Source organism: Panthera onca, chromosome D3 (genome assembly GCF_046562875.1).
Source record: "Panthera onca isolate mPanOnc1 chromosome D3, mPanOnc1 haplotype 2, whole genome shotgun sequence".
NCBI lineage: Eukaryota > Metazoa > Chordata > Mammalia > Carnivora > Felidae > Panthera > Panthera onca.
Genome location: NC_138350.1, coordinates 91,048,222 through 91,070,208, shown reverse-complemented (window position 1 = coordinate 91,070,208; position 21,987 = coordinate 91,048,222). Strand labels below are relative to the sequence as shown.

At 56.2% G+C, this 21,987-nt stretch overlaps 1 protein-coding gene across 5 annotated transcripts in view; it reads left to right on the top strand.

Annotated features, from left to right (window-relative positions):
• Window positions 1-21,987, top strand: part of MBP (myelin basic protein) — a 113,839-nt gene that overhangs the window by 43,973 nt on the left and 47,879 nt on the right. For 3 of the 5 annotated variants that reach the window (XM_078435126.2, XM_081790843.1, XM_081790841.1), the window contains one exon: window positions 3,384-3,471. In XM_078435126.2, the coding sequence (XP_078291252.2) occupies window positions 3,384-3,471 (88 nt within the window). Of the gene's footprint in view, window positions 1-1,492; window positions 1,802-3,383; window positions 3,472-21,987 lie in introns of those variants that run through there. The other 2 variants (XM_081790842.1, XM_081790840.1) reach the window with 1 other exon arrangement.

The window sequence follows — 21,987 nt, the reverse complement described above, 5'->3', positions numbered from 1 at the left end:
GAGAAAACGCCCATTGAGCCACCTTTGGCTTCCTCTGCCACCAAAAGCCTTGTAAATATAATAGCCAAACAGTTTTCTCTCCGGCACTTGCTGGGTGCCAGACGCTGTCGAGGTCTGGGGACAGAAGGGTTTATAAGGCAAGGTCCCTCTTGTCAAACAATTTACAGCCTGGTTGGGGGAGAGAGGAGTGAGCCTACAGGGGCAGGGGTGGGGTGGGGGGGAGCGGTGGCCAAGTCTACAGGGGAGAGGAGTTCAGACCTGCCCTTGTGGGAGGGGAAGGGTGTGGGGAGGAAGGCAGGAAGAGGGGGGGGGGAAGAAGGGGATGAGGGGGAGGGGGAGGGGGAGGAAGGCTGAGGGCAGGAGGAGGAAGCCACTAGGGGTGGGGCTGAGCCTGGTCAGGTCCTCCCTCCCGGACACTCTGACCCTCCTGGACCCTGAGGGCAGGAGGCAAGAGCCTGATCCAGGGGAGGGACAGCTTGGTTTTGTTATTGTTGGTGTCACAGAACCTGCTGTGAATGTTTATCCAGCTCCCAGAGGGCTCCTGTGTCACTGCATCCCCAACAAGGCTGCAAAGTACTTTTTTCTCAACTTTGTCAAGTCGAGAATACGTCAGGATGTTAGAAAACAGTCTCTCATTCTTGTCTTGCTTTGTATCTTTTCAATTACCAGTGAGTTTGAACACGACTGTGTGCTGTTAATAGTGATTTTATGAGACTGCTAGATCTCAGTCTGGGAAACCCCAATTTAGTGTATTAACCAGCTGGTGGGGTGCCTGGGTGGCTCAGTCGGTTAAGCGGCCGACTTCGGCTCAGGTCATGATCTCGTGGGCTGTGAGTTCCAGCCCGTCGGGCTCTGTGCTGACCGCTCAGAGCCTGGAGCCTGTTTCGGATTCTGTGTCTCCCCCTCTCTCTCTGACCCTCCCCCGTTCATGCTCTTCTCTCTCTGTCTCAAAAATAAACGTTAAAAAAAAAAAAATTTAAAAAAAACCCAGCTGGTAACATCAGCTTCACTGTGAAAATGAAAGCAAACTTCTCCCTCCTCCGTGTTCTGGGTGTTAATTAACAATAAGCTTTTTTTATATGTATAACATTGGACATGATTTAATTGTAGGAACCGGGTTCTAAATGGTGGCCGGTGGGATCTCACCCATCCGTCTGCCCCTGCCTTCCCTATGGGGAGTGGAGACCCCATGCCGGTGTGGGAGAGGAGACCCCATGCTGATGTAGGAGCGGGAACCCTACCCTTGTTTGGGCTAGAGCCTTCCAGAGGGACCTGGGGGCAGTGGTGGGGAGCACAGGTGTGAACTCCAGAGGGCTGGCCTCCACCTCCCCAAGGCCACGGATGTCACCTCCAGCCTGGGCCCTCACCTCCTCTCCCACCTGCTGGCTGCCTGCCTGTGCTGCTCCCTGACTGTGAATCCATCCTGCTGAATCAGACCTTATGTTGACAGGACAGTCACTTATGGCCTCCTCACGAGAAGACTCGTATTAGGATGGGTTTTGTTGCAATGCAGACGCAAGTAGAGCCCAGAACCTGGGAAGGAGGGGGACAGAGGGGCGGGACTTCCTGGGTCAGATTAGCTGGGCACGTTGGCGTCCCAAAGGGCGTCTCTCTCCCCGCCTCCTGCCCACCTGGCCCAGGGGGAGCACACTGCTGGCAGTACCCGGAGGTGACGCCGGTCCAGCCGGCCCCAGAAGCTTCTGCAGGGCTGGTGCCCAGCCTCGGGGCCACGTGCCTGCTCTCTAGACCCCCCAGAGATCTGCCAGAGCATGGGAGAAGTGGAGGGGGGAAAGCCGGGCAGGTGAGGCCCACCGGCTGTAAGACAAAGCTTGGGAACAGAGCTGGGGGAGGGGCAGCCAAGAGCCAGAGCTGAGACAGAGGGGAGGGTGTTCACTTTTTTTTTTCAGAGTTTCCCTTTTATTTAACAAACACTCATTTTACAGTTTCTGTGCACCAGGTGTGTTGAAACACTAACAAATATTAACTTTATTAACCCCGACTACCAGCACGATAAGCAATATCAGTATTTCCTCTCTTTTATAGAAAAGGAAACTAAAGCCCAGAGAGGTTAAGTGACTTGTCCCAGGTCACACAGCCAGTAAATAAGAGCCAAGCCAGAGTATACACCCAGGCAGTATGGCTCTGGAGCCACTGTTTCTCCTCTCTTTATGAAGAAAAGATTGTAAAATAGAGGAAAAAGTCGTAGCTGGAACCTCAGGAAATGAGAGCGGCCTGGGACAAAGTGATACAGAGCAAGGGTGGAGGCTGGAGTGCGGCCACGGGAGCCTCGAGCCACAGGGGCAGAGTCCGGGAACCAACCCTGGGCTTGTGGCCCGTGAGTCAGCAACCCCAGCTCACGGGCACTGCTCGTAACCGGGAGAAGTGCAAACCAGGTGAATGGTCACCGGCAATGGTGGCCTTCGTGGCAATGGCTCAGGTTGGGGCTCGTGCTCTGGCCGCAGAGGCAGGTCAGGCCGCGCCGGGCGCCGTGCAGAGGCTCTTCTAAAGGAGCACAGGACAAGCTGGAAAGGCGCCCCTGACAGGAGTGGTGGGGCAGGGGGAGATGTGGCGGGGAGGGGAGAGCAGGCCCTCCTGCTGTGCTTGTCAGGGTCCTTTGCAGGGGCGTCTATGCGAGCGTTCCCGACTGACCGCAAAGAACAGAAGCTAAACCATATCTACTCTATGCCCTTAAAATCCTAAAGTCAAAAAGAATGTGCACTCTGGTGCTGCCGTTAGGGCCCCAGGAAGGAGCAGAGGGGAGGTCTCTGCCCGGCCTCCCACCAAGGCTGCCCTGCCTGGCTTCCAGGAGGCCAGAGTTGGAATTCAAGAAAGTCAGGTTTGGCATCCGTCCTTTCCTGCAACCCAGACAGCCACTTGGCCGGCTTCCGGAGCGCAGGCCGTGATGTGTAGCTGATTTATTTTATCCGAGGTGATATGCAATTTCCTTTGTGTGAAAATCTATCCCCTGGAACAAGAGAATGCTTGCAAGCCCAGGCAGAGAAAACAGGCCGGAATCCAGAATCCTCCACAGAAAACCCACCCTGAGCTAATTATCTTGCCACAAAGTTTACAAGAAGAAAAATGTATTACAACTAGCTTGTTGATAGAACACTGCATCTTTTTTTTTTTAATGTTTATTTATTTTTATTTTTGAGAGAGACAGAGCACGAGCGGGGGAGGAGCAGAGAGAGAGGGAGACACGGGATCCGCAGCAGGCTCCAGGCTCTGAGCTGTCAGCACAGCCCGATGCGGGGCTCGAACTCACTAGCCATGAGATCACGACCTGAGCTGAAGTCAGATGCTTAACCCACTGAGCCCCCCAGGCACCCAGGTGAAACACTGCATCTTAAGAAAGGGTGTTGTCTGTTTTGTTTTGTTCCCAGGATGCAGACACGAGCACAGGAGAATCTAGCAAGAGGAGGAACCCCCACTACCTTTCCCGGGAGGCCTCGGAAGACAGTGACGTGTTCGGTAGGTGACACGGAACTTGTAGACGTGGCTTCGTGTGACATCTGTGTGCACGTGCACTCATCGAGGGATGGTTTTAATTTTATCGTTACATGAGTAATCCATGGCTCTGTTCTCAGTATTAAAACTGCAGACCCCCTAGAAACGTGGAGGTAAGTCCCCTTCATTAGCCACCTGCTGTCTCTTCTCCCCAACAACGTGACCGCCCTGGGGGCCCGTCCCCTTCGGGTTCTTGTGTTGTGTGCCTGTCTGTACACAGAGGCCAGAGACTTCCCACGTGTATCCTCACTATACAATATTTCTCTCATCATCTGTTTGACCAATTGGGGGTGGAAAACCTAACGGTGCCGGTGAAAAATATCTAACAGGGAAGTGAAACGGTCCCAAAGCCCAGATAGTTCAACCACAAGGAATGACTCAGGAGGCGTTGGAAAATAACTGTTTTCTATAAAAGTGTACATTTTGTGGAGCCCAGCTGACACACGTCGCCGTTATATACGTTGTTCATTTCCATTTCTGTGCCCACCCCCCGCCCTGAGAATAAACGAGTTCTCATCTGATTTTACATGGAAAAAACTCCCCTTTCCCATGTGACCACGATGCTCAGTGATGCCCCCAAGGTCACACGGCCAAGCAGATCTGTCCACACGCCTTACTGAGTTCTCTTCTCCAAGAATTCCCAAAGAGGTGGGGACAAGGGGGCAGCAGAGGACCGGCCAGGACCCTGAGGGCACAGGGTAGAGGGGAGGAGAGGAGAGCGGTTTTCTGGCTACAGAAGTAAGCTCCCCCTGCACCTGCACATCATGGCGCTCCCGGCCGACAGCCTCTCGCCACGTTCCCTGGCCTGGCCGCTGCTTACTGACGGAAAGGGCTTCTTTGTCGTTTGATTCTCGGGCAGGAAAAGCCACCCCAATTTTTTTGTTCCTGATTTGCTTGTTCTTTTTCAAAAATCCCTTCTGTTCCTGTGATCCTGCCCTGAGTAAGCGCTCGTAATTACACAAGTCCCACTGCCCATTTCCTCGGTGTCTTAAACTGTAATGAAAACCGGCACAACCCAGAGGCTCAGGGACGGAAAAACCAGGAAGATTCGTTTAACGGAAACCAGTCAGGTACTGCCACAGAAATCAATACCCGCCTGGTTGTACGTGTTGCACGTCGATTTTCACGGGAATTGGGTGGAGGGGCATAGTCCGCTGCATTCCAGGTGGGGTCTGCAGGCCTTAGAGGCAGCTCTCGAGCGAGGCGCCCCCCACAGGTGTTCTGAATGCAGAGGGAAGGCAGTCTGCAGATTTGAAGGGAATGTCCGAGCGTCGATGATTTCGAGAATAAGTCCATCTCTGAACCTCTAACACAGAGGTTTCTCTCGACTCTCTCTCTCCTCCTGTATTCCAACTGCATATGTATATACACACGTAAAAGAAAATGACAAAATAAAAATGTCCAAATTTAAGCTTTCTATATGATAAGAATACCTTTTGGAATGATTTGGCTAAGCTTACTTTTTATTTTTTAAAGTTTATTTACTTATTTTTGAGAGAGACAGAGTGGTGGGGGGAGGGGCAGAGAGAGGGAGGGAGAGACAGAATTCCAAGCAGGCTCCACGCTGTCAGCACAGAACCCAACATGGGGCTCGAAACCACGAACTGTGAGATCATCACCTGAGCCAACACCAAGAGTCGGACACTCAACTGAGCCACTCAGGCGCCCCGAAGCTTACTTGTCTTTAAAGCAACCACCACCTTCCTCATTGTTCCCCTGGTTGTTTTCAGAACAGTGGTTCTGAAACCACTTTGGACAGTGGTCCCAGAGAGACACTTTGGACAGTGGTCCCAGAGGAACACTTTGGACAGTGGTCCCAGAGGGACACTTTGGACAATGGCTGCCTACAGTTGACGGTGAAAACCAGCAGAGATGCTGCCGTTTCAGTCATGTGACAAACTTAGATTTGTCTCCCGGTGGGAAGAATACTGACACAGGCCCCCTCCGCCTCTTGTGTTTACCGTGACTTCTGGGGCCTAGAGCCCTGGAGACGCTTACGGATGTGGGGTCGACAGCCACCCTCACGTGGTCAGGAAGCAGCTCCCGAATCATCACCTCGGCACGTGCGGCTCACGCTGGACCCAGGCTGAGTCATCGCAGAGGGAAGCGCGAGGAGCCCGCCCTCCGACCTTGAGTAAGGACGGCCCAGGGGCCTCCTGGCTCCCACTGTTCTGTGCTCAGCAAGCCTGAAGACGCAGACAAGGCGGCCCCGCAGAGCGGCTGGGCCCCTGCTTTTGACTTACGAGAGTCTCCCACCCGTAACCCGTCCTGGCGCTTTCCTGAAATGCAAAGGAACCCCAGGCTGGGGGGGCAGAGTGACAGGGAAGAGAGAAGCAAACGTGATCTTGACTCCCAGTCTTGACTGTATAATCTCAGGAAATACATATGAGAACTCATTCTAAATTGCAAAGTGTCCGGGGCACCCGGAAAGCGTCCGACTTCGGCTCAGGTCATGATCTCACGGTTTGTGAGTTCAAGCCCCGCCTCAGGCTCTGTGCTGACAGCTCAGAGCCTGGAGCCTCTTCAGAGTCTGTGTTTCCCTCTCTCTCTCTGCCCCTCCCCAACTTGCTCACGTGTGCTCTCTCTCTCTCTCTCTCTCTCTCTCTGTCTCAAAAATAAATAAGCATTAAAAAAAATTTTAAATGAATTACAAAGTGTTGTACAAATGTCACTCCAAATGAAATCGGCAGCTGTCTCCCACTTTTCCTGACTGGGAAGTAGGGTAAAAAGTACAGAAGTTTCCCAAGTACGATAAAAAGCCATGCTTTCGCGATGCCCTGTGAGCCCTGAGTCAGCGGCACCCGTTTAGCGGTAATCTCCAGGCTCCTAACGATCGTGTTGTCCACGTGTCAGAAGAATGGTCCTTATCCCTTACCTGACACGCTCCTGCAGGATGTACTCGAGGTCTCTGTGAATGTCAGGACAAAAGACTGTCGTGCCGTGGCCGGTAGGAGCCCCGCATGGAGGACGGGACTAGAGGGGCCGAGAGAGGTCTGCGCTGACCGTGGTGCAGGTGCCCTAAGCTGCCGGCCTGCACGCCACACACTCAGAATCACCAAGGGCACAGTCAGCCCCCACCTCTGGGAAGGCCACGGCTGGTCATCTACACGGCGATGCACCAAAGATTTGTGTTGACGTTTCCATTTCAAGGGAAAATCCGAATGAAGGATTGCTGTTGACCTAAGTAAATAACTCATCAGAGCACACGTATAAATCCCTTTCTGTAGTGTTTTTTTATGACAGTGTGTGGTTATACTTCAGGACTGTTTGCCTAGTTACCCGAAGGGGAAGGAAACACGGTAGCCTAGGGAACCCTGTGTTGTCTGAGCTTTGGGGAACCAGGTTGTTTTGTGGTAGGCCAGGTTTTGAGCTTTTTTTGAACCACACACCCACACGCGTCATCCGTGGTCCTTGTCATCTGAAGCCCAGTCAGCAAGGAACACGTACCTCCACCCCTCCCTCCAGAGTTCACCAGCCCCAGGACTGAAACACGGGCTGGAACGATGCAGTTGCCACAAGCAGACGCCTTGGGTCTCCCTCAGTTATAGTGACAAAGGAGCAAAATCCCCAAAAGAGGGCACCCCTGCTCTTTCCAGACAACCGTGGTTCCTTCCGGACGCGACCCGCATCTCACAAGTCCAAGCGGAAGCGATGCGGCCCCAGCACGTCAGGGAGATTCGGGCGCACCTGCGCCGCGTGTCGGGGTCCCGAGAACATCGCCTGCAGGACCCCTCGCGTGGCTGAGTGCGGACCCCTGTGCAGATCCACCAACACCTTGGTGCTTAAATGATGGAGATACAGTGAGCCGTGTTTGAGGCGAAGCCAAAGAGTAGTCCTACTAGAAACACTGAAGTGTATATACATATCTGAAGTACAGATACGTGTGTGTGTGTATTTGTGTATCTTCATGCCACAAAGCTTGAGTTGGCTCACGCACCAGGAAACAATACAACATAAAAAGCACAGAGTGGAGGTCGACTAAAGTAAGACCATGGGTCTGCCCTACAGCAGTTGCTCAAAGCTGGACTTCTCATTGAACCCGGAGATTCCCAGATGCCAAATGGAAAGTGAGACCCAGTCCGTTTGTTTTTTTTTTAATTTCTCCCATTAACGTGGGAGGAAATGCGGCCGCACCACCTGTTAGCTGTGCAATCTCTGCCCGTGTGCTCATCTTGTGTCTTGGTTCCCCCCCCCAGGCAGGCAGGGGGGACAGCAGACGTACCCGTAGCTTAGGAACCAGCTAGGGAATGTGCACGTGTCTGACGCTCCCGTCTCCCACCGGGACCGTCAGCCCCACCGGCAGAACCAAGGCTCCTTGCCTTCCTCAAAGGATGCGCAGCTCTGTTGAGCCAGCTGTAAGAATTTCCCTCCTGTTTAAGTTGTTGTCTCAGATAACCCTGCGGTCGTCAGCAACTCTGGGGTTCTTGTCCGGCGAACGCACTGGTTAGTTGCACAGGCAAATTGAAATAAACTGGGTAACGAGCTTCCTCATGCCCGGGCGCTGGGTGTGATGCACGCGTCCTCCTGGTGACCTCGCCTTGTGGGTCTCACGCGTGGCCCCCTCACATGCCTCCAGGGACCCGGGCGGGGTGGGGGTGTCCCTCCTGGTGGGAAGTGTCCATAAGAGCAGGACCAGGAGGAGCAACGCTGTGCCGCAGACAGAAAGATACATTCCCTGAGTGCTTTCACGTAGCGTTAAAACAATCGTCGCTTTTTGTGGTTTCCAAGGCCTTTCCATGAGCAAAGCTCTTTGAGATGCTTTGTCGAGGAATCTTTGCGTTGAATCGATCCTGATTCGTAGATTAAGCTACAAAACTAGTAGGGTGTAGTCCTTACTGATAGAGGGTTGTCAGCTCAGTAATAGCTCTGTGCCTTCCTGGGGACCCCTCGTTAACTGTCTGTCTGGGGCGGTCCTCGGTGCCCTCCGAGAACGGCTGTTGCACCACCCACTCTTGGAACGCCGGCTGCTGGCTTTTGTTGCCACCTGTGGCTCGATGGCTGCCTGAGCCCTCTTACTCGTATGTGCACCAGGGACAGAATCCGTCCTGAGTGTGTCTTTGGGGGCAGATATAAACCGTAGAGTCAAAACCACGAGCCGAGAACTTGAAGGAACATTGGAAATCGTCTTGTCTGACCCCTCGTTGTAGAGACGAGGGCCTGACTGCCAGGACGGTTAGAGGCTCAAAGGCCACAAGGACAAGACTGTGGCTCCTGGCCCTGCTCTGAGCCCCACGGAGGGCACAATGGCTTAGCCCCGGGGGGCCCGGGGGGAACAGAGGCCGCTTCCGTTTCTATTTGACGGATACGTCAAAAACAGTGAGACAACGTCATACGTAGTCTGTGCGTTTCGGTGACTGTGATGGTACTTGTGCGTCTTGGACCCATGGACACCTGTGAAGATTTGCTGCATCCTGGCAGCTCCCAGGCCGCCCCTTGCCCCCCCTCCCCAGCAAAGTCAATTCCCCGCTCCCCGAGCTTACCTATTTCCAGCCACGATGCCCTCCGGGGGGTGGGGAGTGGGGCAGAGCGCAGAGGCACCCGCAGTGACTGTGGGCGCTCAGGCCCCCTGGGACGTCTGCTTCTACTCGCCAGCCCCCAGCACCAGCTGCTGGACACATGGCTCGGCCACGCATCTAGGACTCTGGCCCGCAGACCTCTGGGCAGGACCCGCAGCCTCAGGCGCCCGCTGACGCCCTAACGGCCGAGCCCTGGGCGTCCAAGAGGAGCCACGCTGGGTGGAGCTCACCAGGGAGGACCGCCACCCAGCGTCTCCACCAGGGTGCAGCTGCCCCCGAGCGTCTGGCCTCCCTAACGAAATGCATCACGCCTTCGAGAGTCGGTATGCCGTGTGACCCGTGGGTGGGCAGTGTTTACACGTAGGTGCGTGGAGGTGTGTGCGCTGTCTTCCCGGAGACAGGGACGCCTGAGGAAGGTAGTGGGCGAGCAGGACGGAACGGAGGCCGGTGCCTGGTGACCACGCACCGGTTCTGGCCGGACTCTGGGCCTCCCTGTCCTCTGCCGCTCGGACAGCAGTGTGGTCCGTGCGCCTCTGCTGACAGCGCCGGGCTCTAACGCCCCCGGGACCCTGGCGGGCTTGTCTAGCTCCCGCCTGTCCATCGCTGCGGTCCAAGACACCGTTGGCACTCACCCAGGTGGTTCTGGGAGCCCCACCTGGCTCCTGCTTCTGGCCAGGCCCCGCCCTCACGCCCCTCCCTGTTCAGAGCCCGCCACCCTCCTCACAGTCTGTGGCTCCCAGTGGGCCCGGAGGCCTCCGACTGCACCTCCTGCACGGCCCTGCCTCCCTCACCCACCTGCTCTGCTCCTGAGCGCAGGGCCTTTGCACAGGCTGTGCCCTCCCTCTGTGCCCTCCTTCCCCAGACATCTGGAGGCAAGCTTCCCACCTTCCAGTCTGCACCCCCATGTCCCCTGCAGAGCAAAGACTCCTCTGACCCGCCTACTGAGAAGACAGCTGCATTGGCACGGGTGGGCTATGCCAGCCCACCCTGCAGACACCAAAATCTCAGAGCTCCGTGACACGGCTTTACTGTGTCACAGCCCGGCAAGGTCAGGCAGCTGTCCTCTCAGCAGCGACTCAGAGGCCCTGGCTGCTTCCCCTGGGGCCTGGGGAGCCGGGGGTGGCTAATCGTCAGGGAGCCGGGGTTCATCCCTTCCGCCGACACTCCCCGGGCCAGAAGCAGTCACGCGGCCCCGGCACACAAGCCCGTCCCGTGGCCCCGTCTGGCCGGGACAGGGGGACACTGCCCCCTGCTGTCTGGGGTTGGGCTCACCACGCCCGCGTGTGTTGTCGGCCTCCCCGCCACCTGTGGAAGGTGAGTCCATGTGGCGGACGCAGGGGCGTCCGTGTCCTCGCGGAGGGCCAGCCCCGTGTGGCTGAGTCCTCACCTGGCGATAACGCGGTGATCCGAGGGACACTGCCCCAGCCCGCTGCCCCCTCTTCCGCAAACTGCTCTGTTCCAAGATCCAGGCCACCCGGACTGCCTATCCTCAACCTGAGCTTTTCCCTCGCGAGAAGCTCGCCTCGTGTGCATAAGCGTCGGACGTCAGAACACGTGTGTGTGTGCATGTGCGTTGGCCACTTGCATGCACACTCGTGTGCACACATGTGCTTCACTGACAACGTTATCTCTGAAACTCGGGGAGTGGCTTTGGTCCTTTGAAACTGGCAGATGCCAAGACTGCCTTCATCCCAGTGTTTTCCACAGACGTGGTTTGTAGTTTTGGGGCTTGCTGGTCAACCTGTTCCGTAGAAATTCCGCATGATGGTGAAACCCTGGCCACGCGGCCCCTGTGGGGAGCGGCTGCCCCCAGCTGAGCAGCTCGGTCCCACCTTCTGGTGCACCCTGCATGGCACGCCGCCCCGAGGATGCCCCCGGTGACAGCAAGGAGCCCCTGCAGACAAGGGTGTGGGGCACCGAGCGGGGCATCTCCTCACGGTCATGGCACGCCCTGCTGTCCTCGCCACTGACCTGCCCCAGCAGAGGCCAGTGTTGGCGGCTTCTTCACGGCCTTCTACGTTGGGAGACAGAACCCGTGTTTCACCTTCTAAAGAGAGCTGAGGAAGGTTTCTCCAAAGCAGGCCCGGGCTAGCACACGTTCCCAACACCTCCCCCAGCGTCTCCGCTGGTGAGGTCAGGTGAGGAGGGAGGGGGTACTGGGTCCAGAAGGAGGCTGGGAGGTGGCCGCGAGCGTCGCAAGGTCCAAGCCCAGGCCACGCTGCACCCGTGGAGGCTCACTGCAGAAGCAACGACTCTCGGGAGCACCGCGAGCTTGCTGGGCGTCCGGAGTCGCAGAGGCCTGATGGTGGCTGCCCTGTGCACTTGCCCCCACTGGCGTGGCCTTCGCCATAAAATGGGCGGCTAAGAGTCACTCGAGGCCATCAGAGCCACAATAGGACAACTGAAAGACTTCCAGAACAAAGAGGGAACACAGACCTTACAAAGGCACAAATAGCATCTGTGATGGGCTGTGGCCAGTGGACAGCACCGTGTCCCAGCCTGAGACCCGGGGACTCAGAATCCTCCGGGCCTCTGTCTATGGATCCCTTCATCTGACCCGCTGCTGTGCTCGTGGGTCTCAGGCCCCCAGTTTGAAAGCACCCGCGTGTGGCTCCCCCAGTAAAAGTTACGTTTCTCGCTTCCTCTGCACACCGAGCCCGGACTCACTCGCGGGGTGAACTCAGGAGCTGCCGTGCGGCTGTGGACTGTGTCCTCCTGACACCTCGGCTGCCAGGAGCGTGTCCAGGGGCCGGGGACCAGCCCGCGGGCAGAGCAGTGCTCACACCCTCTTTGCCCGCCGCGGTTCGGGAGGGGGCCCTACCCTGTGGTGCTCTCCTCCTGCCGCGGGAGGGACCTGCGTGTTTCTATAGTGAATCCTCTCGGGGGTGAGCCTGCCTGCGTCCTCACTTCCGCCGAGAGCGTTACCCTGGATGGTTTTTAACTGAAGGAAGGAAGTCTTTAAAGGAAAGTAAAACACCGTGCTACGTTCCAGTTTGGCGGCACCGCGGGCCGGACACGGGGCCTGGCTGCTGTCCTTCCCCAGCACACGGACTGACCCCTCTCCTGTCCACACCACTGGCGACTGAGTCGTGCTCTGCAGGTGCATTCTGACCGGTTCTGCCCTCGGAGCTGTGATGTGTCACTTCCTAGGAAGCTGTCCGTGGTCCTTACGCCTCCCTGTCCCTCCCGCACGCGCGGGCCCAGTGGCCACAGCCTCCTAGCTCACAGCAGCTGACGGGTGAAAGTCGGGTCCTTGCTTCACCCAGACTTCCTGCTGTGTGGAATGTCACCAGGCTCCAGATCCAAAGAAACAGTCCCACGTCTGTGTGGTAGGGGACAGCTGTGATGATGGTGACAGGCGGGCTTCTAATCTAGACGATGAACACAGCACAGTGCCAGCAAATTTGATGTTATCGTTCGTGGGGTCAGAGGTGGCTGGAGATGCCCGCGTTCGGGGGGTCAGAGGCGGCTGGAGACACGTCATGTCGCCAGCAGGTGAAATCCAGGTCAACGGATGCAGTTCGTGCACATTCTAACCGGAATGTTTCATTAGGTAGACTTTGAGTATCCGGGCCGTTTTTATTTCAGGACTTTGCAGATTATATAAAATGTGTACAGGAAGGGACCCCTGCCTTCCTCCCTGTCTCTCTAACGCCGGGGGGGGGGGGGGTCTTACCTCTGCCTCTAGCTGAAACTTTTGTATTTCAGTGACTTCAAAAAATGATGTCTTACTGTTCAGTTTCTTTTTCTCGGAGTCTTTCTTAAGAACCAAAGACACCATGAGCGCGTGTTGTAACCGGTGGTCCCGTAACCGGAATGTGACCCTTCGTCACTGTGGCGTGCCACACGTGGAGGGACGAGGGGATGGGGCACTTGCCTCCAGATGGTAACGCTCTGTAAGGTCCTCGCAACGCTCGCTTCTCGGATTCCAGGTCATCTCGGGGCCTCAGGACAAGATTTGTCCATCATTCTGCCGGCCTGTGCGGCACCTGCCACAGCGGACTGGAATCTGCGCTCACGCTCGCCCACGCGTGCGCTGACACGCTCACACTCGCCCACGCGTGCAGAGACACGCTCACCCTTACACGTCCTCACACACGTGCACAGACACGCACTCACACGTGCGTGGACACACGTGCTCACCCTCACACACACAGTAAGGGGTCTCCCGTGACCCCAGGCTGGGTCAGAGGCCCGAGGGTGGAGGTGCGCCTGTCTGCAGGCACGGGGGCAGCCGTGTGGACCGCGAGGCTCCGCGCCCAAGGAGCGAGCGCCGCTCCAGCTGTGCAGTGGAGTGTGCTGACAGAGGGCTTCCTGGGGGCCTCCCTGTAGGCGGTGGCTTGCCTGGACGGATGACTAAAGGGCTTCAGTAGGATCGGGAAGCCTGTGCTCTCAGGGCTGCTTCGCGGAGCACGGTAGTCGCCGGGGCTGTTTTTCTTGGGAACAGAGGGGCAGGATGTTTATCCCGCAGGACTTGGGGGGTCCCTTGGGCATTTCCCTCCTGAGCAGCGGGTTGTGGTTCCGGCCTTTCCGGTAAGTAGGAATCGGCCTCATCCTTCAGGGGATGCTGTCTGGTCCCCTGAGCCATTCTTGCTCTCACTGTCATTCCAACTGAGTTAGAGAAATAAAGGCCTGAGATCCTGTGGGGGTGGGGAGCCAGCTGGGGGGGAGGGGGCCACAGGAGGACAAAGAGAAAGTGTGGACACCTTGGCCCTCGGGCAGGGCGGGAGCCCCAGGGGCTGAGACGTCAGGATCACGGTCGTGTCTTCTGCACACGCTCCTTGGATTCCAGGAAATGTTCTTTCCAAGTTTGCGTGCCCGGGACGATCGGCGGCGGGCTGGTGCGCTCCGAGATGTGCCTTAGAAGTATTGCACAAACCGGTATGAATCCTTCAAAGGCTGTCGCTTCTAAGCCATTCACAGAACTTGCGCTCGTCAGTGGCCACGCGGTGTGTGTAGAGCTGGGGCCCCGTCATCGAGTGCACAGTGACTCGGTAGCTGGCAGCCGGCTCCCACAAAGCTCACGAAGGGGGAAATACATAGTTTGACATTTAAAGTATAAATAGAACGCCATCTTCGCGTTTCAGAACCCTAGTTTATCTTCGAAAACGGTAACAGACTATGTGAGTCTTCAAGTCCTTATTTTTGCAACCATGTCTGTCCTCGGCCAGATCCACGAGCCAGAAGAGGAGGGCTCACTGCCAGATCGTCCCAATGAGTCAGCAGCTCCCAGGTTTCCAGACACTTCCGTGGAGCCGCGGTGCTCCGGGGACATGCAGCTTCTCGGAGTCAAGAGAGGACAAGAATGCGGGAATAGAATTGCTCGCGGAAAGCGTGTGGCCTCTGTCATCGCTGCCGTCACTGGGTTCAGGGCCTCGGCGGTGACAACGTCCACACTCTGAGAAACCTGAAACGGCGCCTGTGCCTGTGGCTGCAGGGGTGGGCTTCCCGCGGGGAGTCGAGGGTCATCAGGGGGCACCCAGTGGTGAGCACGTAGCACACCTGCGAGTGAGCAGAGACCGTGGTCGGTAGGGGCGGGGCTGGACAACAGCGCTCCCCCTTCCCTGCACACCTGAGGCCTGGCTTCCCAAAGTGAGGATGTTCAAACCACCGGGCATCACATCCAGGTCCCCCTGGAGCTCCCCACGTGGCTTGGACCCTACACTTGCAGGAACTTCAAAGACAGAAAATAGAGCAATGTTTTCTTTGCTCAGATTTAAACGGGGGCCGGGCTGCGACGCTCTCACCACACGGCCCATATCGCCTACTGCATCCCGCGAAGGTTGTCTTCTTATTTGAAATAGGAATCACTTGTCCCACCGATCTTTATCGTGCAACGCTTTTGCCCCAGGCCGCGTCTGAGTGCAGGGGTACAGCACTGAACAGAACAGCCGGGACCCTGCCCGACTGGAGATTGCTTTTGAATGGGGTTCAAATCCCGCCTCTTGCTTAATAAGTGCGTGTTTTCTGTTTTGACCTTGTTGGGCCTCGCTGTTGACATCGGTAAAACAGAGCCTATAATAGCGGCAATCTGCGGGCTGCGAAGTCAGTAACGGGCCTAATACGCCGACCTCGTAAGGACGACATTTACTTTTCCTACCTTCCCCCCCGTATGGGCCATCCTGGCACCTCTTTGTTCCACAGCCACCTTCTCAGCCGGGGGTCCGGTCCCTGCCTGTGTCATCCTCAGGGGACAGCACTCCTGCAAGCTAAGGGTACTAGCCATTGGGACCACTTCTCGTCTGCTTCTTGTTGAGTGCGTGAGCCCCGGGAGGGGATTTGAGCAGGAGTGTGCTTCCCAGTGGAGACAAAGGCAGAGAGACACCTGTTACACTGAGATCTTTGATTCTCAGCCCACAGCATCCTTCGTACCGGCTTGGCGGTCCTGTGCGGAGGCCACAGTACAGAAGATCGTTACATTTCTATCTCTGCAGTGGTTTTCAGTAATCCTGTGATTGTAAGTTTTGCTCAGAATCTGCTCCTGACGAGTAATAGATCTAATTATTTTATTGCATAGATACATCATCGTCAGTGCGCTCGCCGGCATTAGGAATTAAATACTCAACATGGTTTGGCTTCTTTCCATTGCGTGGAAAATCTGAACGCATCCCCTTTTTTGTTCTGGTGTCTCTTCTGTTTTGTTGAAAAGTTGTAGTAAAGCAACGCGAGTGAAGTGACCTCCGTCATCGCTTTCATTGTTCGCGGCTTTATTGAGATGCGATTTCTAGCCCATCGAGTTCACGGAGATGGGCAGTGCTCACCATCACCGAATCCAGAAGCTTCTTGTCCCAGAGACCACACGCACCGATGGCGGTTCTCCGCCCTCCCTGCCACGTCCAGTCCCCAAACCGCTAATCCACGTTCTGTCTGTGGATCTGCACACTTCTGTCATTTCGCTCAGCGCTTTGCAGGTCTGTCCACGTGGCGGGGTGTCTCGGGCTTCGCTCCTTGGGGACGCCCCCTGTGCTGTCGGTCCCGTCCCGGCTGGTGGGTGTGTGGGCTGCCTCTTCATCCTGCCTAGTGTGAGCCCCGCTGCTGTTTACGGCCTCGGTGGTTAGAGGTGTTTGCTGGCTCGGGCGGACGCCTACCCGCCGTGGCTTTATTTTGTTTGCACGCCGAGCTCCAGAGGGCAGGCTGTCTGCCTCTGCTTCCACGTGGATGTCTGCCGTTTGCATTTGGGTGTTTGTCGAACACCGTCCACGGCCCCCTGGAAAAGCGCATTTTCGTGTCTGATTCGCTCAATCCGTGAAGATGTCCGGTGCGCAGGCAGCGCAGGGATGGAGAGACCCTAGATATTTCTTCTCTAGCCTCCGCGAACTGTTGTGGTCATTGGGTGATCACTTTCCAATGTAACTTCTCTAAGCCGACACTTCCCTGGACTAAAAGCCCACCGCTCACACCTTCCAAGATGGGTGCCTCTTCCTGCACCCAAGGAACAGGATGTGGAGTGAGCAGGTGGAGGTGATGGGAGCAGGGGGAGGTGGTGTGAGCAGGGGGGGAGGTGGTGCGAGCAGGGGGGAGGCGGTGCGAGCAGGGGGAGGAGGTGCGAGCAGATGGAGGTGTTGCGTGCAAGGGGAGGCGGTGGGATCAGGGGGAGGCGGTGCGAGCAGGGGGGGGAGGCGGTGCGAGCAGGGGAGAGGCGGTGCGAGCAGGGGAGAGGCGTTGCGAGCAGGGGGGAGGCGGTGCGAGCAAGGGGAGGTGTTGCGAGCAGGGAGGCGGTGCGAGCAGGGGGGGAGGCGGTGCGAGCAGTGGGGGAGGCGGTGCGAGCAGGGGGGAGGCGGTGCGAGCAGGGGGGAGGCGGTGGGATCGGGGGAGGCGGTGCGAGCAGGGGGAGGTGGTGCGAGCAGGGGGGAGGCGGTGGGATCGGGGGAGGCGGTGCGAGCAGGGGGGGAGGCGGTGCGAGCAGGGGGGAGGCGGTGCGAGCAGGGGGGAGGCGGTGGGATCAGGGGGAGGCGGTGCGAGCAGGGGGAGGCGGTGCGAGCAGGGGGAGGCGGTGCGAGCAGGGAGGAGGCGGTGGGATCAGGGGGAGGCGGTGCGAGCAGGGGGGGAGGCGGTGCGAGCAGGGGGGGAGGCGGTGCGAGCAGGGGGGAGGCGTTGCGAGCAGGGGGGGAGGCGTTGCGAGCAGGGGGGGAGGCGTTGCGAGCAGGGGGGAGGCGGTGGGATCGGGGGAGGCGGTGCGAGCAGGGGGGAGGCGGTGCGAGCAGGGGGGAGGCGGTGGGATCGGGGGAGGCGGTGCGAGCAGGGGGGAGGCGGTGCGAGCAGGGGGAGGCGGTGCGAGCAGGGGGGGAGGCGGTGCGAGCAGGGGGAGGCGGTGCGAGCAGGGGGGAGGCGGTGGGATCGGGGGAGGCGGTGCGAGCAGGGGGAGGCGGTGCGAGCAGGGGGGAGGCGGTGCGAGCAGGGGGAGGCGGTGGGATCGGGGGAGGCGGTGCGAGCAGGGGGAGGCGGTGCGAGCAGGGGGGAGGCGGTGCAAGCAGGGCGAGGCGGTGTGAGATCCCGGCTCTGCCCGTTCAGGTGTGAGTGGCATCTGTGAAAACGGTATTTTAGGCAGATGTGGATGGCTCAGCTTTGACGTGTTCTGCCTTTGTTGTCCCTCGACTCTGGGACCTCGTGGAAGCAGAGGGAGAACGTAGCCCCCTCACGTGACAGCGCGACCATTGCTCAGTCCGTTACAAGACGCAGGATATTCATGCAGATCAAAAGCTTCGCATCCTGTAAACCACTTTCTGGTGAGGACTTTTCACGCACTGCATTTGAACTTGTGTGGACATACAGGCCGAGGTGACTCTGCAACCCACCCCTGCCGTGCCGTGAGGGACTCTGGCCTTGGGTGATGACAGCGAGCAGTGACACCCGCTCAGTGCCCGGGGGCCTGCACAGCCACCTGGCAGGTTACATCACACAGCTGTGGCTCAGATACTCAGGGACCAGGAACCGGACCCCAGAATTCACCCAAGACTGGTGGAAATGAGCACACTGTCCCTGTGATCAAAAGTTTGAATGTCACGTTTGGTTCAAGGGGACTGATTCCCCGTAGAGAACTTTGTAAACACACACCCACGTAAGAGCATAGATACGAGCTTACTTCCGTGCGGTGGAAACGCTGACTTTCTGCTTACAATTTCCTTTCGGAATTACCAACCTAGTCAAGGTTCATGGAACAAAACATGAGAGTAGATTATCATAAGCACCCCCGTGGCTACTTTAGGATTTTCATACATAAATCTTCAAAAGTACTTAGGGGATTTTTGCTGTTTCTTCAGTTGGACACCCTATGACATCAGATGGTATCTGACGATAGGATCGTGATAAACGGTCTTGAGATGGTTTCCAGAAAAGAAACTAAACCAAAAAATGTATTCGTGTGCCCTTCACTGAAACAACATATATCTAAGAAGAGTTAGAGCAGCAGGTGAGCTGAAGAGGGCTCACCTGAGGCCATCTGTGTTAATGGTATCTTGGAATGTCTTTTTCTCCCCGTGTGTCTGGCCGGACATCGCTGTTTCTTAATCTGAATAACCACGTCTCGTTGCCTGAGGTTTTAAAAGCATTCCCCTGAACATTTCTTAACCTGAAGAGTTTTCAAGTTATTTTTATCCTTCAACACTAGCAGCAGCTAACACGGGCTGGTACCAGGCTGGCACCGTGTCGGCACTTTCTCGGTGCTGGACGCTGCTTGTGAAAAGCAGACATTGTTGAAGAACCCCCGTCTCCGCGGTGCCAGACATTTGACGGCATTGTTCCTTGGCTCCCAGGGACAGAAAGTGCTGCTGAACAGATCTGCAACTGTCCCCAAGAAGAGACCTAAAAATAACTCTCTCGTTTACTAAAATGTAAATGTATCGATTATTTGTTGACACTGGGAGCCGTGGGCGATGCCGTCCTGTTTCTGACCCGTCCTGGGTAAGGCGTGACCAAAGTATTCTCTGAATACTTACGAAATAGCATTAATGTTTCGAGGTGCGACGGTCAAGCTTGAAATTGTTTCAGCTGAGAGAAGGGAGGCCGGTCAAAACAGTTAAGTCACGGACCCCTGTTTCCTCTTCGTCTGGTCACAGCACACGCCCCCCGTAAGGCGGTCTGGTGCCAGTGTCCGATCTTCTCGGAAGACCAAGGACACAGTTTCTGGAACCTGTGTCTTTGGCTGAAAGCATGAGAAAGCTTGCCACTTTCCGTGCACCTGCTCTCTGCTCCCTTCAATCCGGAACACCCGCAGCTATGCAGTCAGCAAGCAAAAGTTCCAAAAAGATCTCAGAGGCTGTAGACACTGGCAGCTCTTTCCATTTCGTCGTGAATGGTGCTTCTTCACGTCCACACTGGAGAGCTCCAAGTTTGACTTCTGTTGTGCTGTGATTCGTAGGAATGGCTCAGCTTTTATCTGGTTTCAAATAGATAAACTCCGCTGCAGTCCTCACTTCCGTTTTCTACAGGCCTTTATCGGTAATTTTTCCAAAATAAGCAGTCGTGTGTCATCTGATGAGTTAGCGAACAAACTTCAGAATTGTAAAGGAAGGAAGGGGCACCTGGGGGCCTCAGTCGGTTAAGCGTCTGACTCTTAATTTCAGCTCAGGTTGTGATCATGGGATCCCATGGGATCATGGGATTTCAGCTCAGGTCACGGGATCGAGCCCTGTGTCGGGTTCCAAGCTGAGCGAGGAGCCTATTTAAGACTCTCTGTCTCCCTCTCTCTCTGCCCTCCTCTCTCTCTCTCTCTCCCCCCCCCCCCTTTCTCTCTAAATTAAAATTTAAAGAATTTTTAAGATAATGAATCATAAAATAATCATCATTAATTTTACTCATTACGTTAAAACCAAATGCATTTTTATCACCACCTTATGGGTCAAGCCACAACACTTCCACAGCGCAAGGAACACCTTCCCGTGCATCCTGGCACTGAGTGCAAAAAAAGAGTTACGTAGATTCTTGGGCTCTGGGGCTCACAGTTCGCTGACTTCTCCTGAAGTTGTGTGATGTGTAACTGTCCGTTTTGTATCCTATGGAGGCCGCATGGTTAATTAGTCCTGTTCTTAGAGCTGAAAATTAGATTATAGATGACAGGGGCCAATAAGCTTTCTCTGTAAAGGGGCAGGCGGTAAATGTTTTAGGCCAGATGGTCCGTTTGGTGCTTACTCAACTCTGTTTTTGGAGCATGGAAGCGAACACAGATGCTTTTGTCAGTAAATGAGCAAGGCCGCATTCCAATAAAACTTTATTTATGGACGCCGACGTTTGAATTTTATATACTTTCCATGTGTCATGAAATACTATTTTTTTCCTTCTAAACTATTTAAGAAAGTAACAAAAAAAAATTGTCGGCTTGCAAGCTGTACAAGAAAGGAGACGGGCCAGATTTGGCCGTGGGTGTAGTTTGCAGACAACTTTTGCGTCACTGATGATGCAAATGGCCTGCTGACCGGTAAAGTCGTGATGATTTCTGCTCAGTTCAGAACAGGAATGAAGCACTGTGCCTATAGCCAGTCAGAGCATTTCCTGTGCTTGAAAAACGGTCCACGAAGTAACTGACGAAGGGTTCCTTCATTAAGCAAGTGCCGTATGCACACACGTGCTGGTGTGCGTGTGTCCGTGCACACAGCCGCACAGATGGCGCGTGCATGCATGCACCCATGCATGGCAGCACTCCCTTCCAGGCCCTTCCAGGCCTTTCTGGGCCCTGTGGAGGTGGGACTACAGGGAGACTGAACAGAGACGTCACACATCCGGGACAGTATGTCCGTCTAATTCCCAGGACTCGTTACGAAGCAGCGTGAAAAACCACACGATATGGTAGCAGAAAGCTCGGGTTGGCATTTCTCCTCGCTGGGTGCTGGCGGGTAAGACCGCCCAAGCGTGACTGCGTCACGTGTAAAATTGGGGCGGTGACGTACGTTCTTTGTGGAGATGTGTCCGAGTGTCTGTAACCCCCAGGTCCCCTCGTGCCGGTTCTTAGAGAGGCCACTGCCACGCTTCGGAGCTCTTGGTTCCGAACCTGCCCTCCGTGCTGTGACGTGTTCTCACGCTCTTGTCCTTTCAGCCGCTGCTGTTCCCGTTTCCTTTCATCTAAGATTTCTGACACCAGCTCTTAATTCCCATGCGGATCGATTAATCCTTCAGCGGATCGATCTATTGGGTGATTCACTGAACGGCCTCCTGCCAGTGGTAACTGGGCTAAATTATTGGCCTTGGTACGGACCGAAGCCGTCGTGCGCGGGGAGGGTTTTTAAACGTTTAATTTGCTCGCCATCTTCAAGGGGGATTATCGATCACCTTACTACTCCCTGCTGTGGCTTCGAGTTTGTGTGGAAATACCCTCCAAGTGCAACAGTGTTTTATTTCAGAATCGTGTCTTTCTGTAATTGGTTCACGTGCCCTGACTCAGGGGGTCAGTTGGATGGACCCCCCCCGTCCCCCTGCACCCCGCCTGGGGCCACGTCCCCTCTGTCACCAGCGCGTGCTCTGTGCCTGCCCTCACCAAGCATCAGCGTGGCTCCCGGAACCTGATGTGCACGGAGCAACCTCCCCCCACCGCCGAGAGGCCGTCCACCCCTCAGGGAACAGACGCTCCCCCGGTTAAGGTGAGGAACCTCCCCACAGTCACAGAGCCGGTCAGTGCAGCCTCCCCCCAGAGGGTCTGTTCTTTACTAATTTCTGCGTCCCTCCTGGAGAGCCCACCGGCATCCGCTCCCCCATCCCGCTCACTGACCTTCAGCCAGGACTGTTGGGAGCAGCCTTCCAGCGGTCTCTCTGTGCCTCTGGCCAGTCTCTCCAGAAGCTGGACACACTCCTGACAACAGGGCATCACTGGAGAAGGATATCCGAGTGCTTGGTCAGCCAGTGCTCGGAAACAGGAGGCCTGATGTGGAGCGAGCCTCCCTGGTCTGTCAGTTTGTCCCAAGAGATGACGTCCCTGTTCTGCCCGCTGGATCAGCAGGCAGTCGGATGGACGGGAGGGTGCGGGCTGCTCGGGACC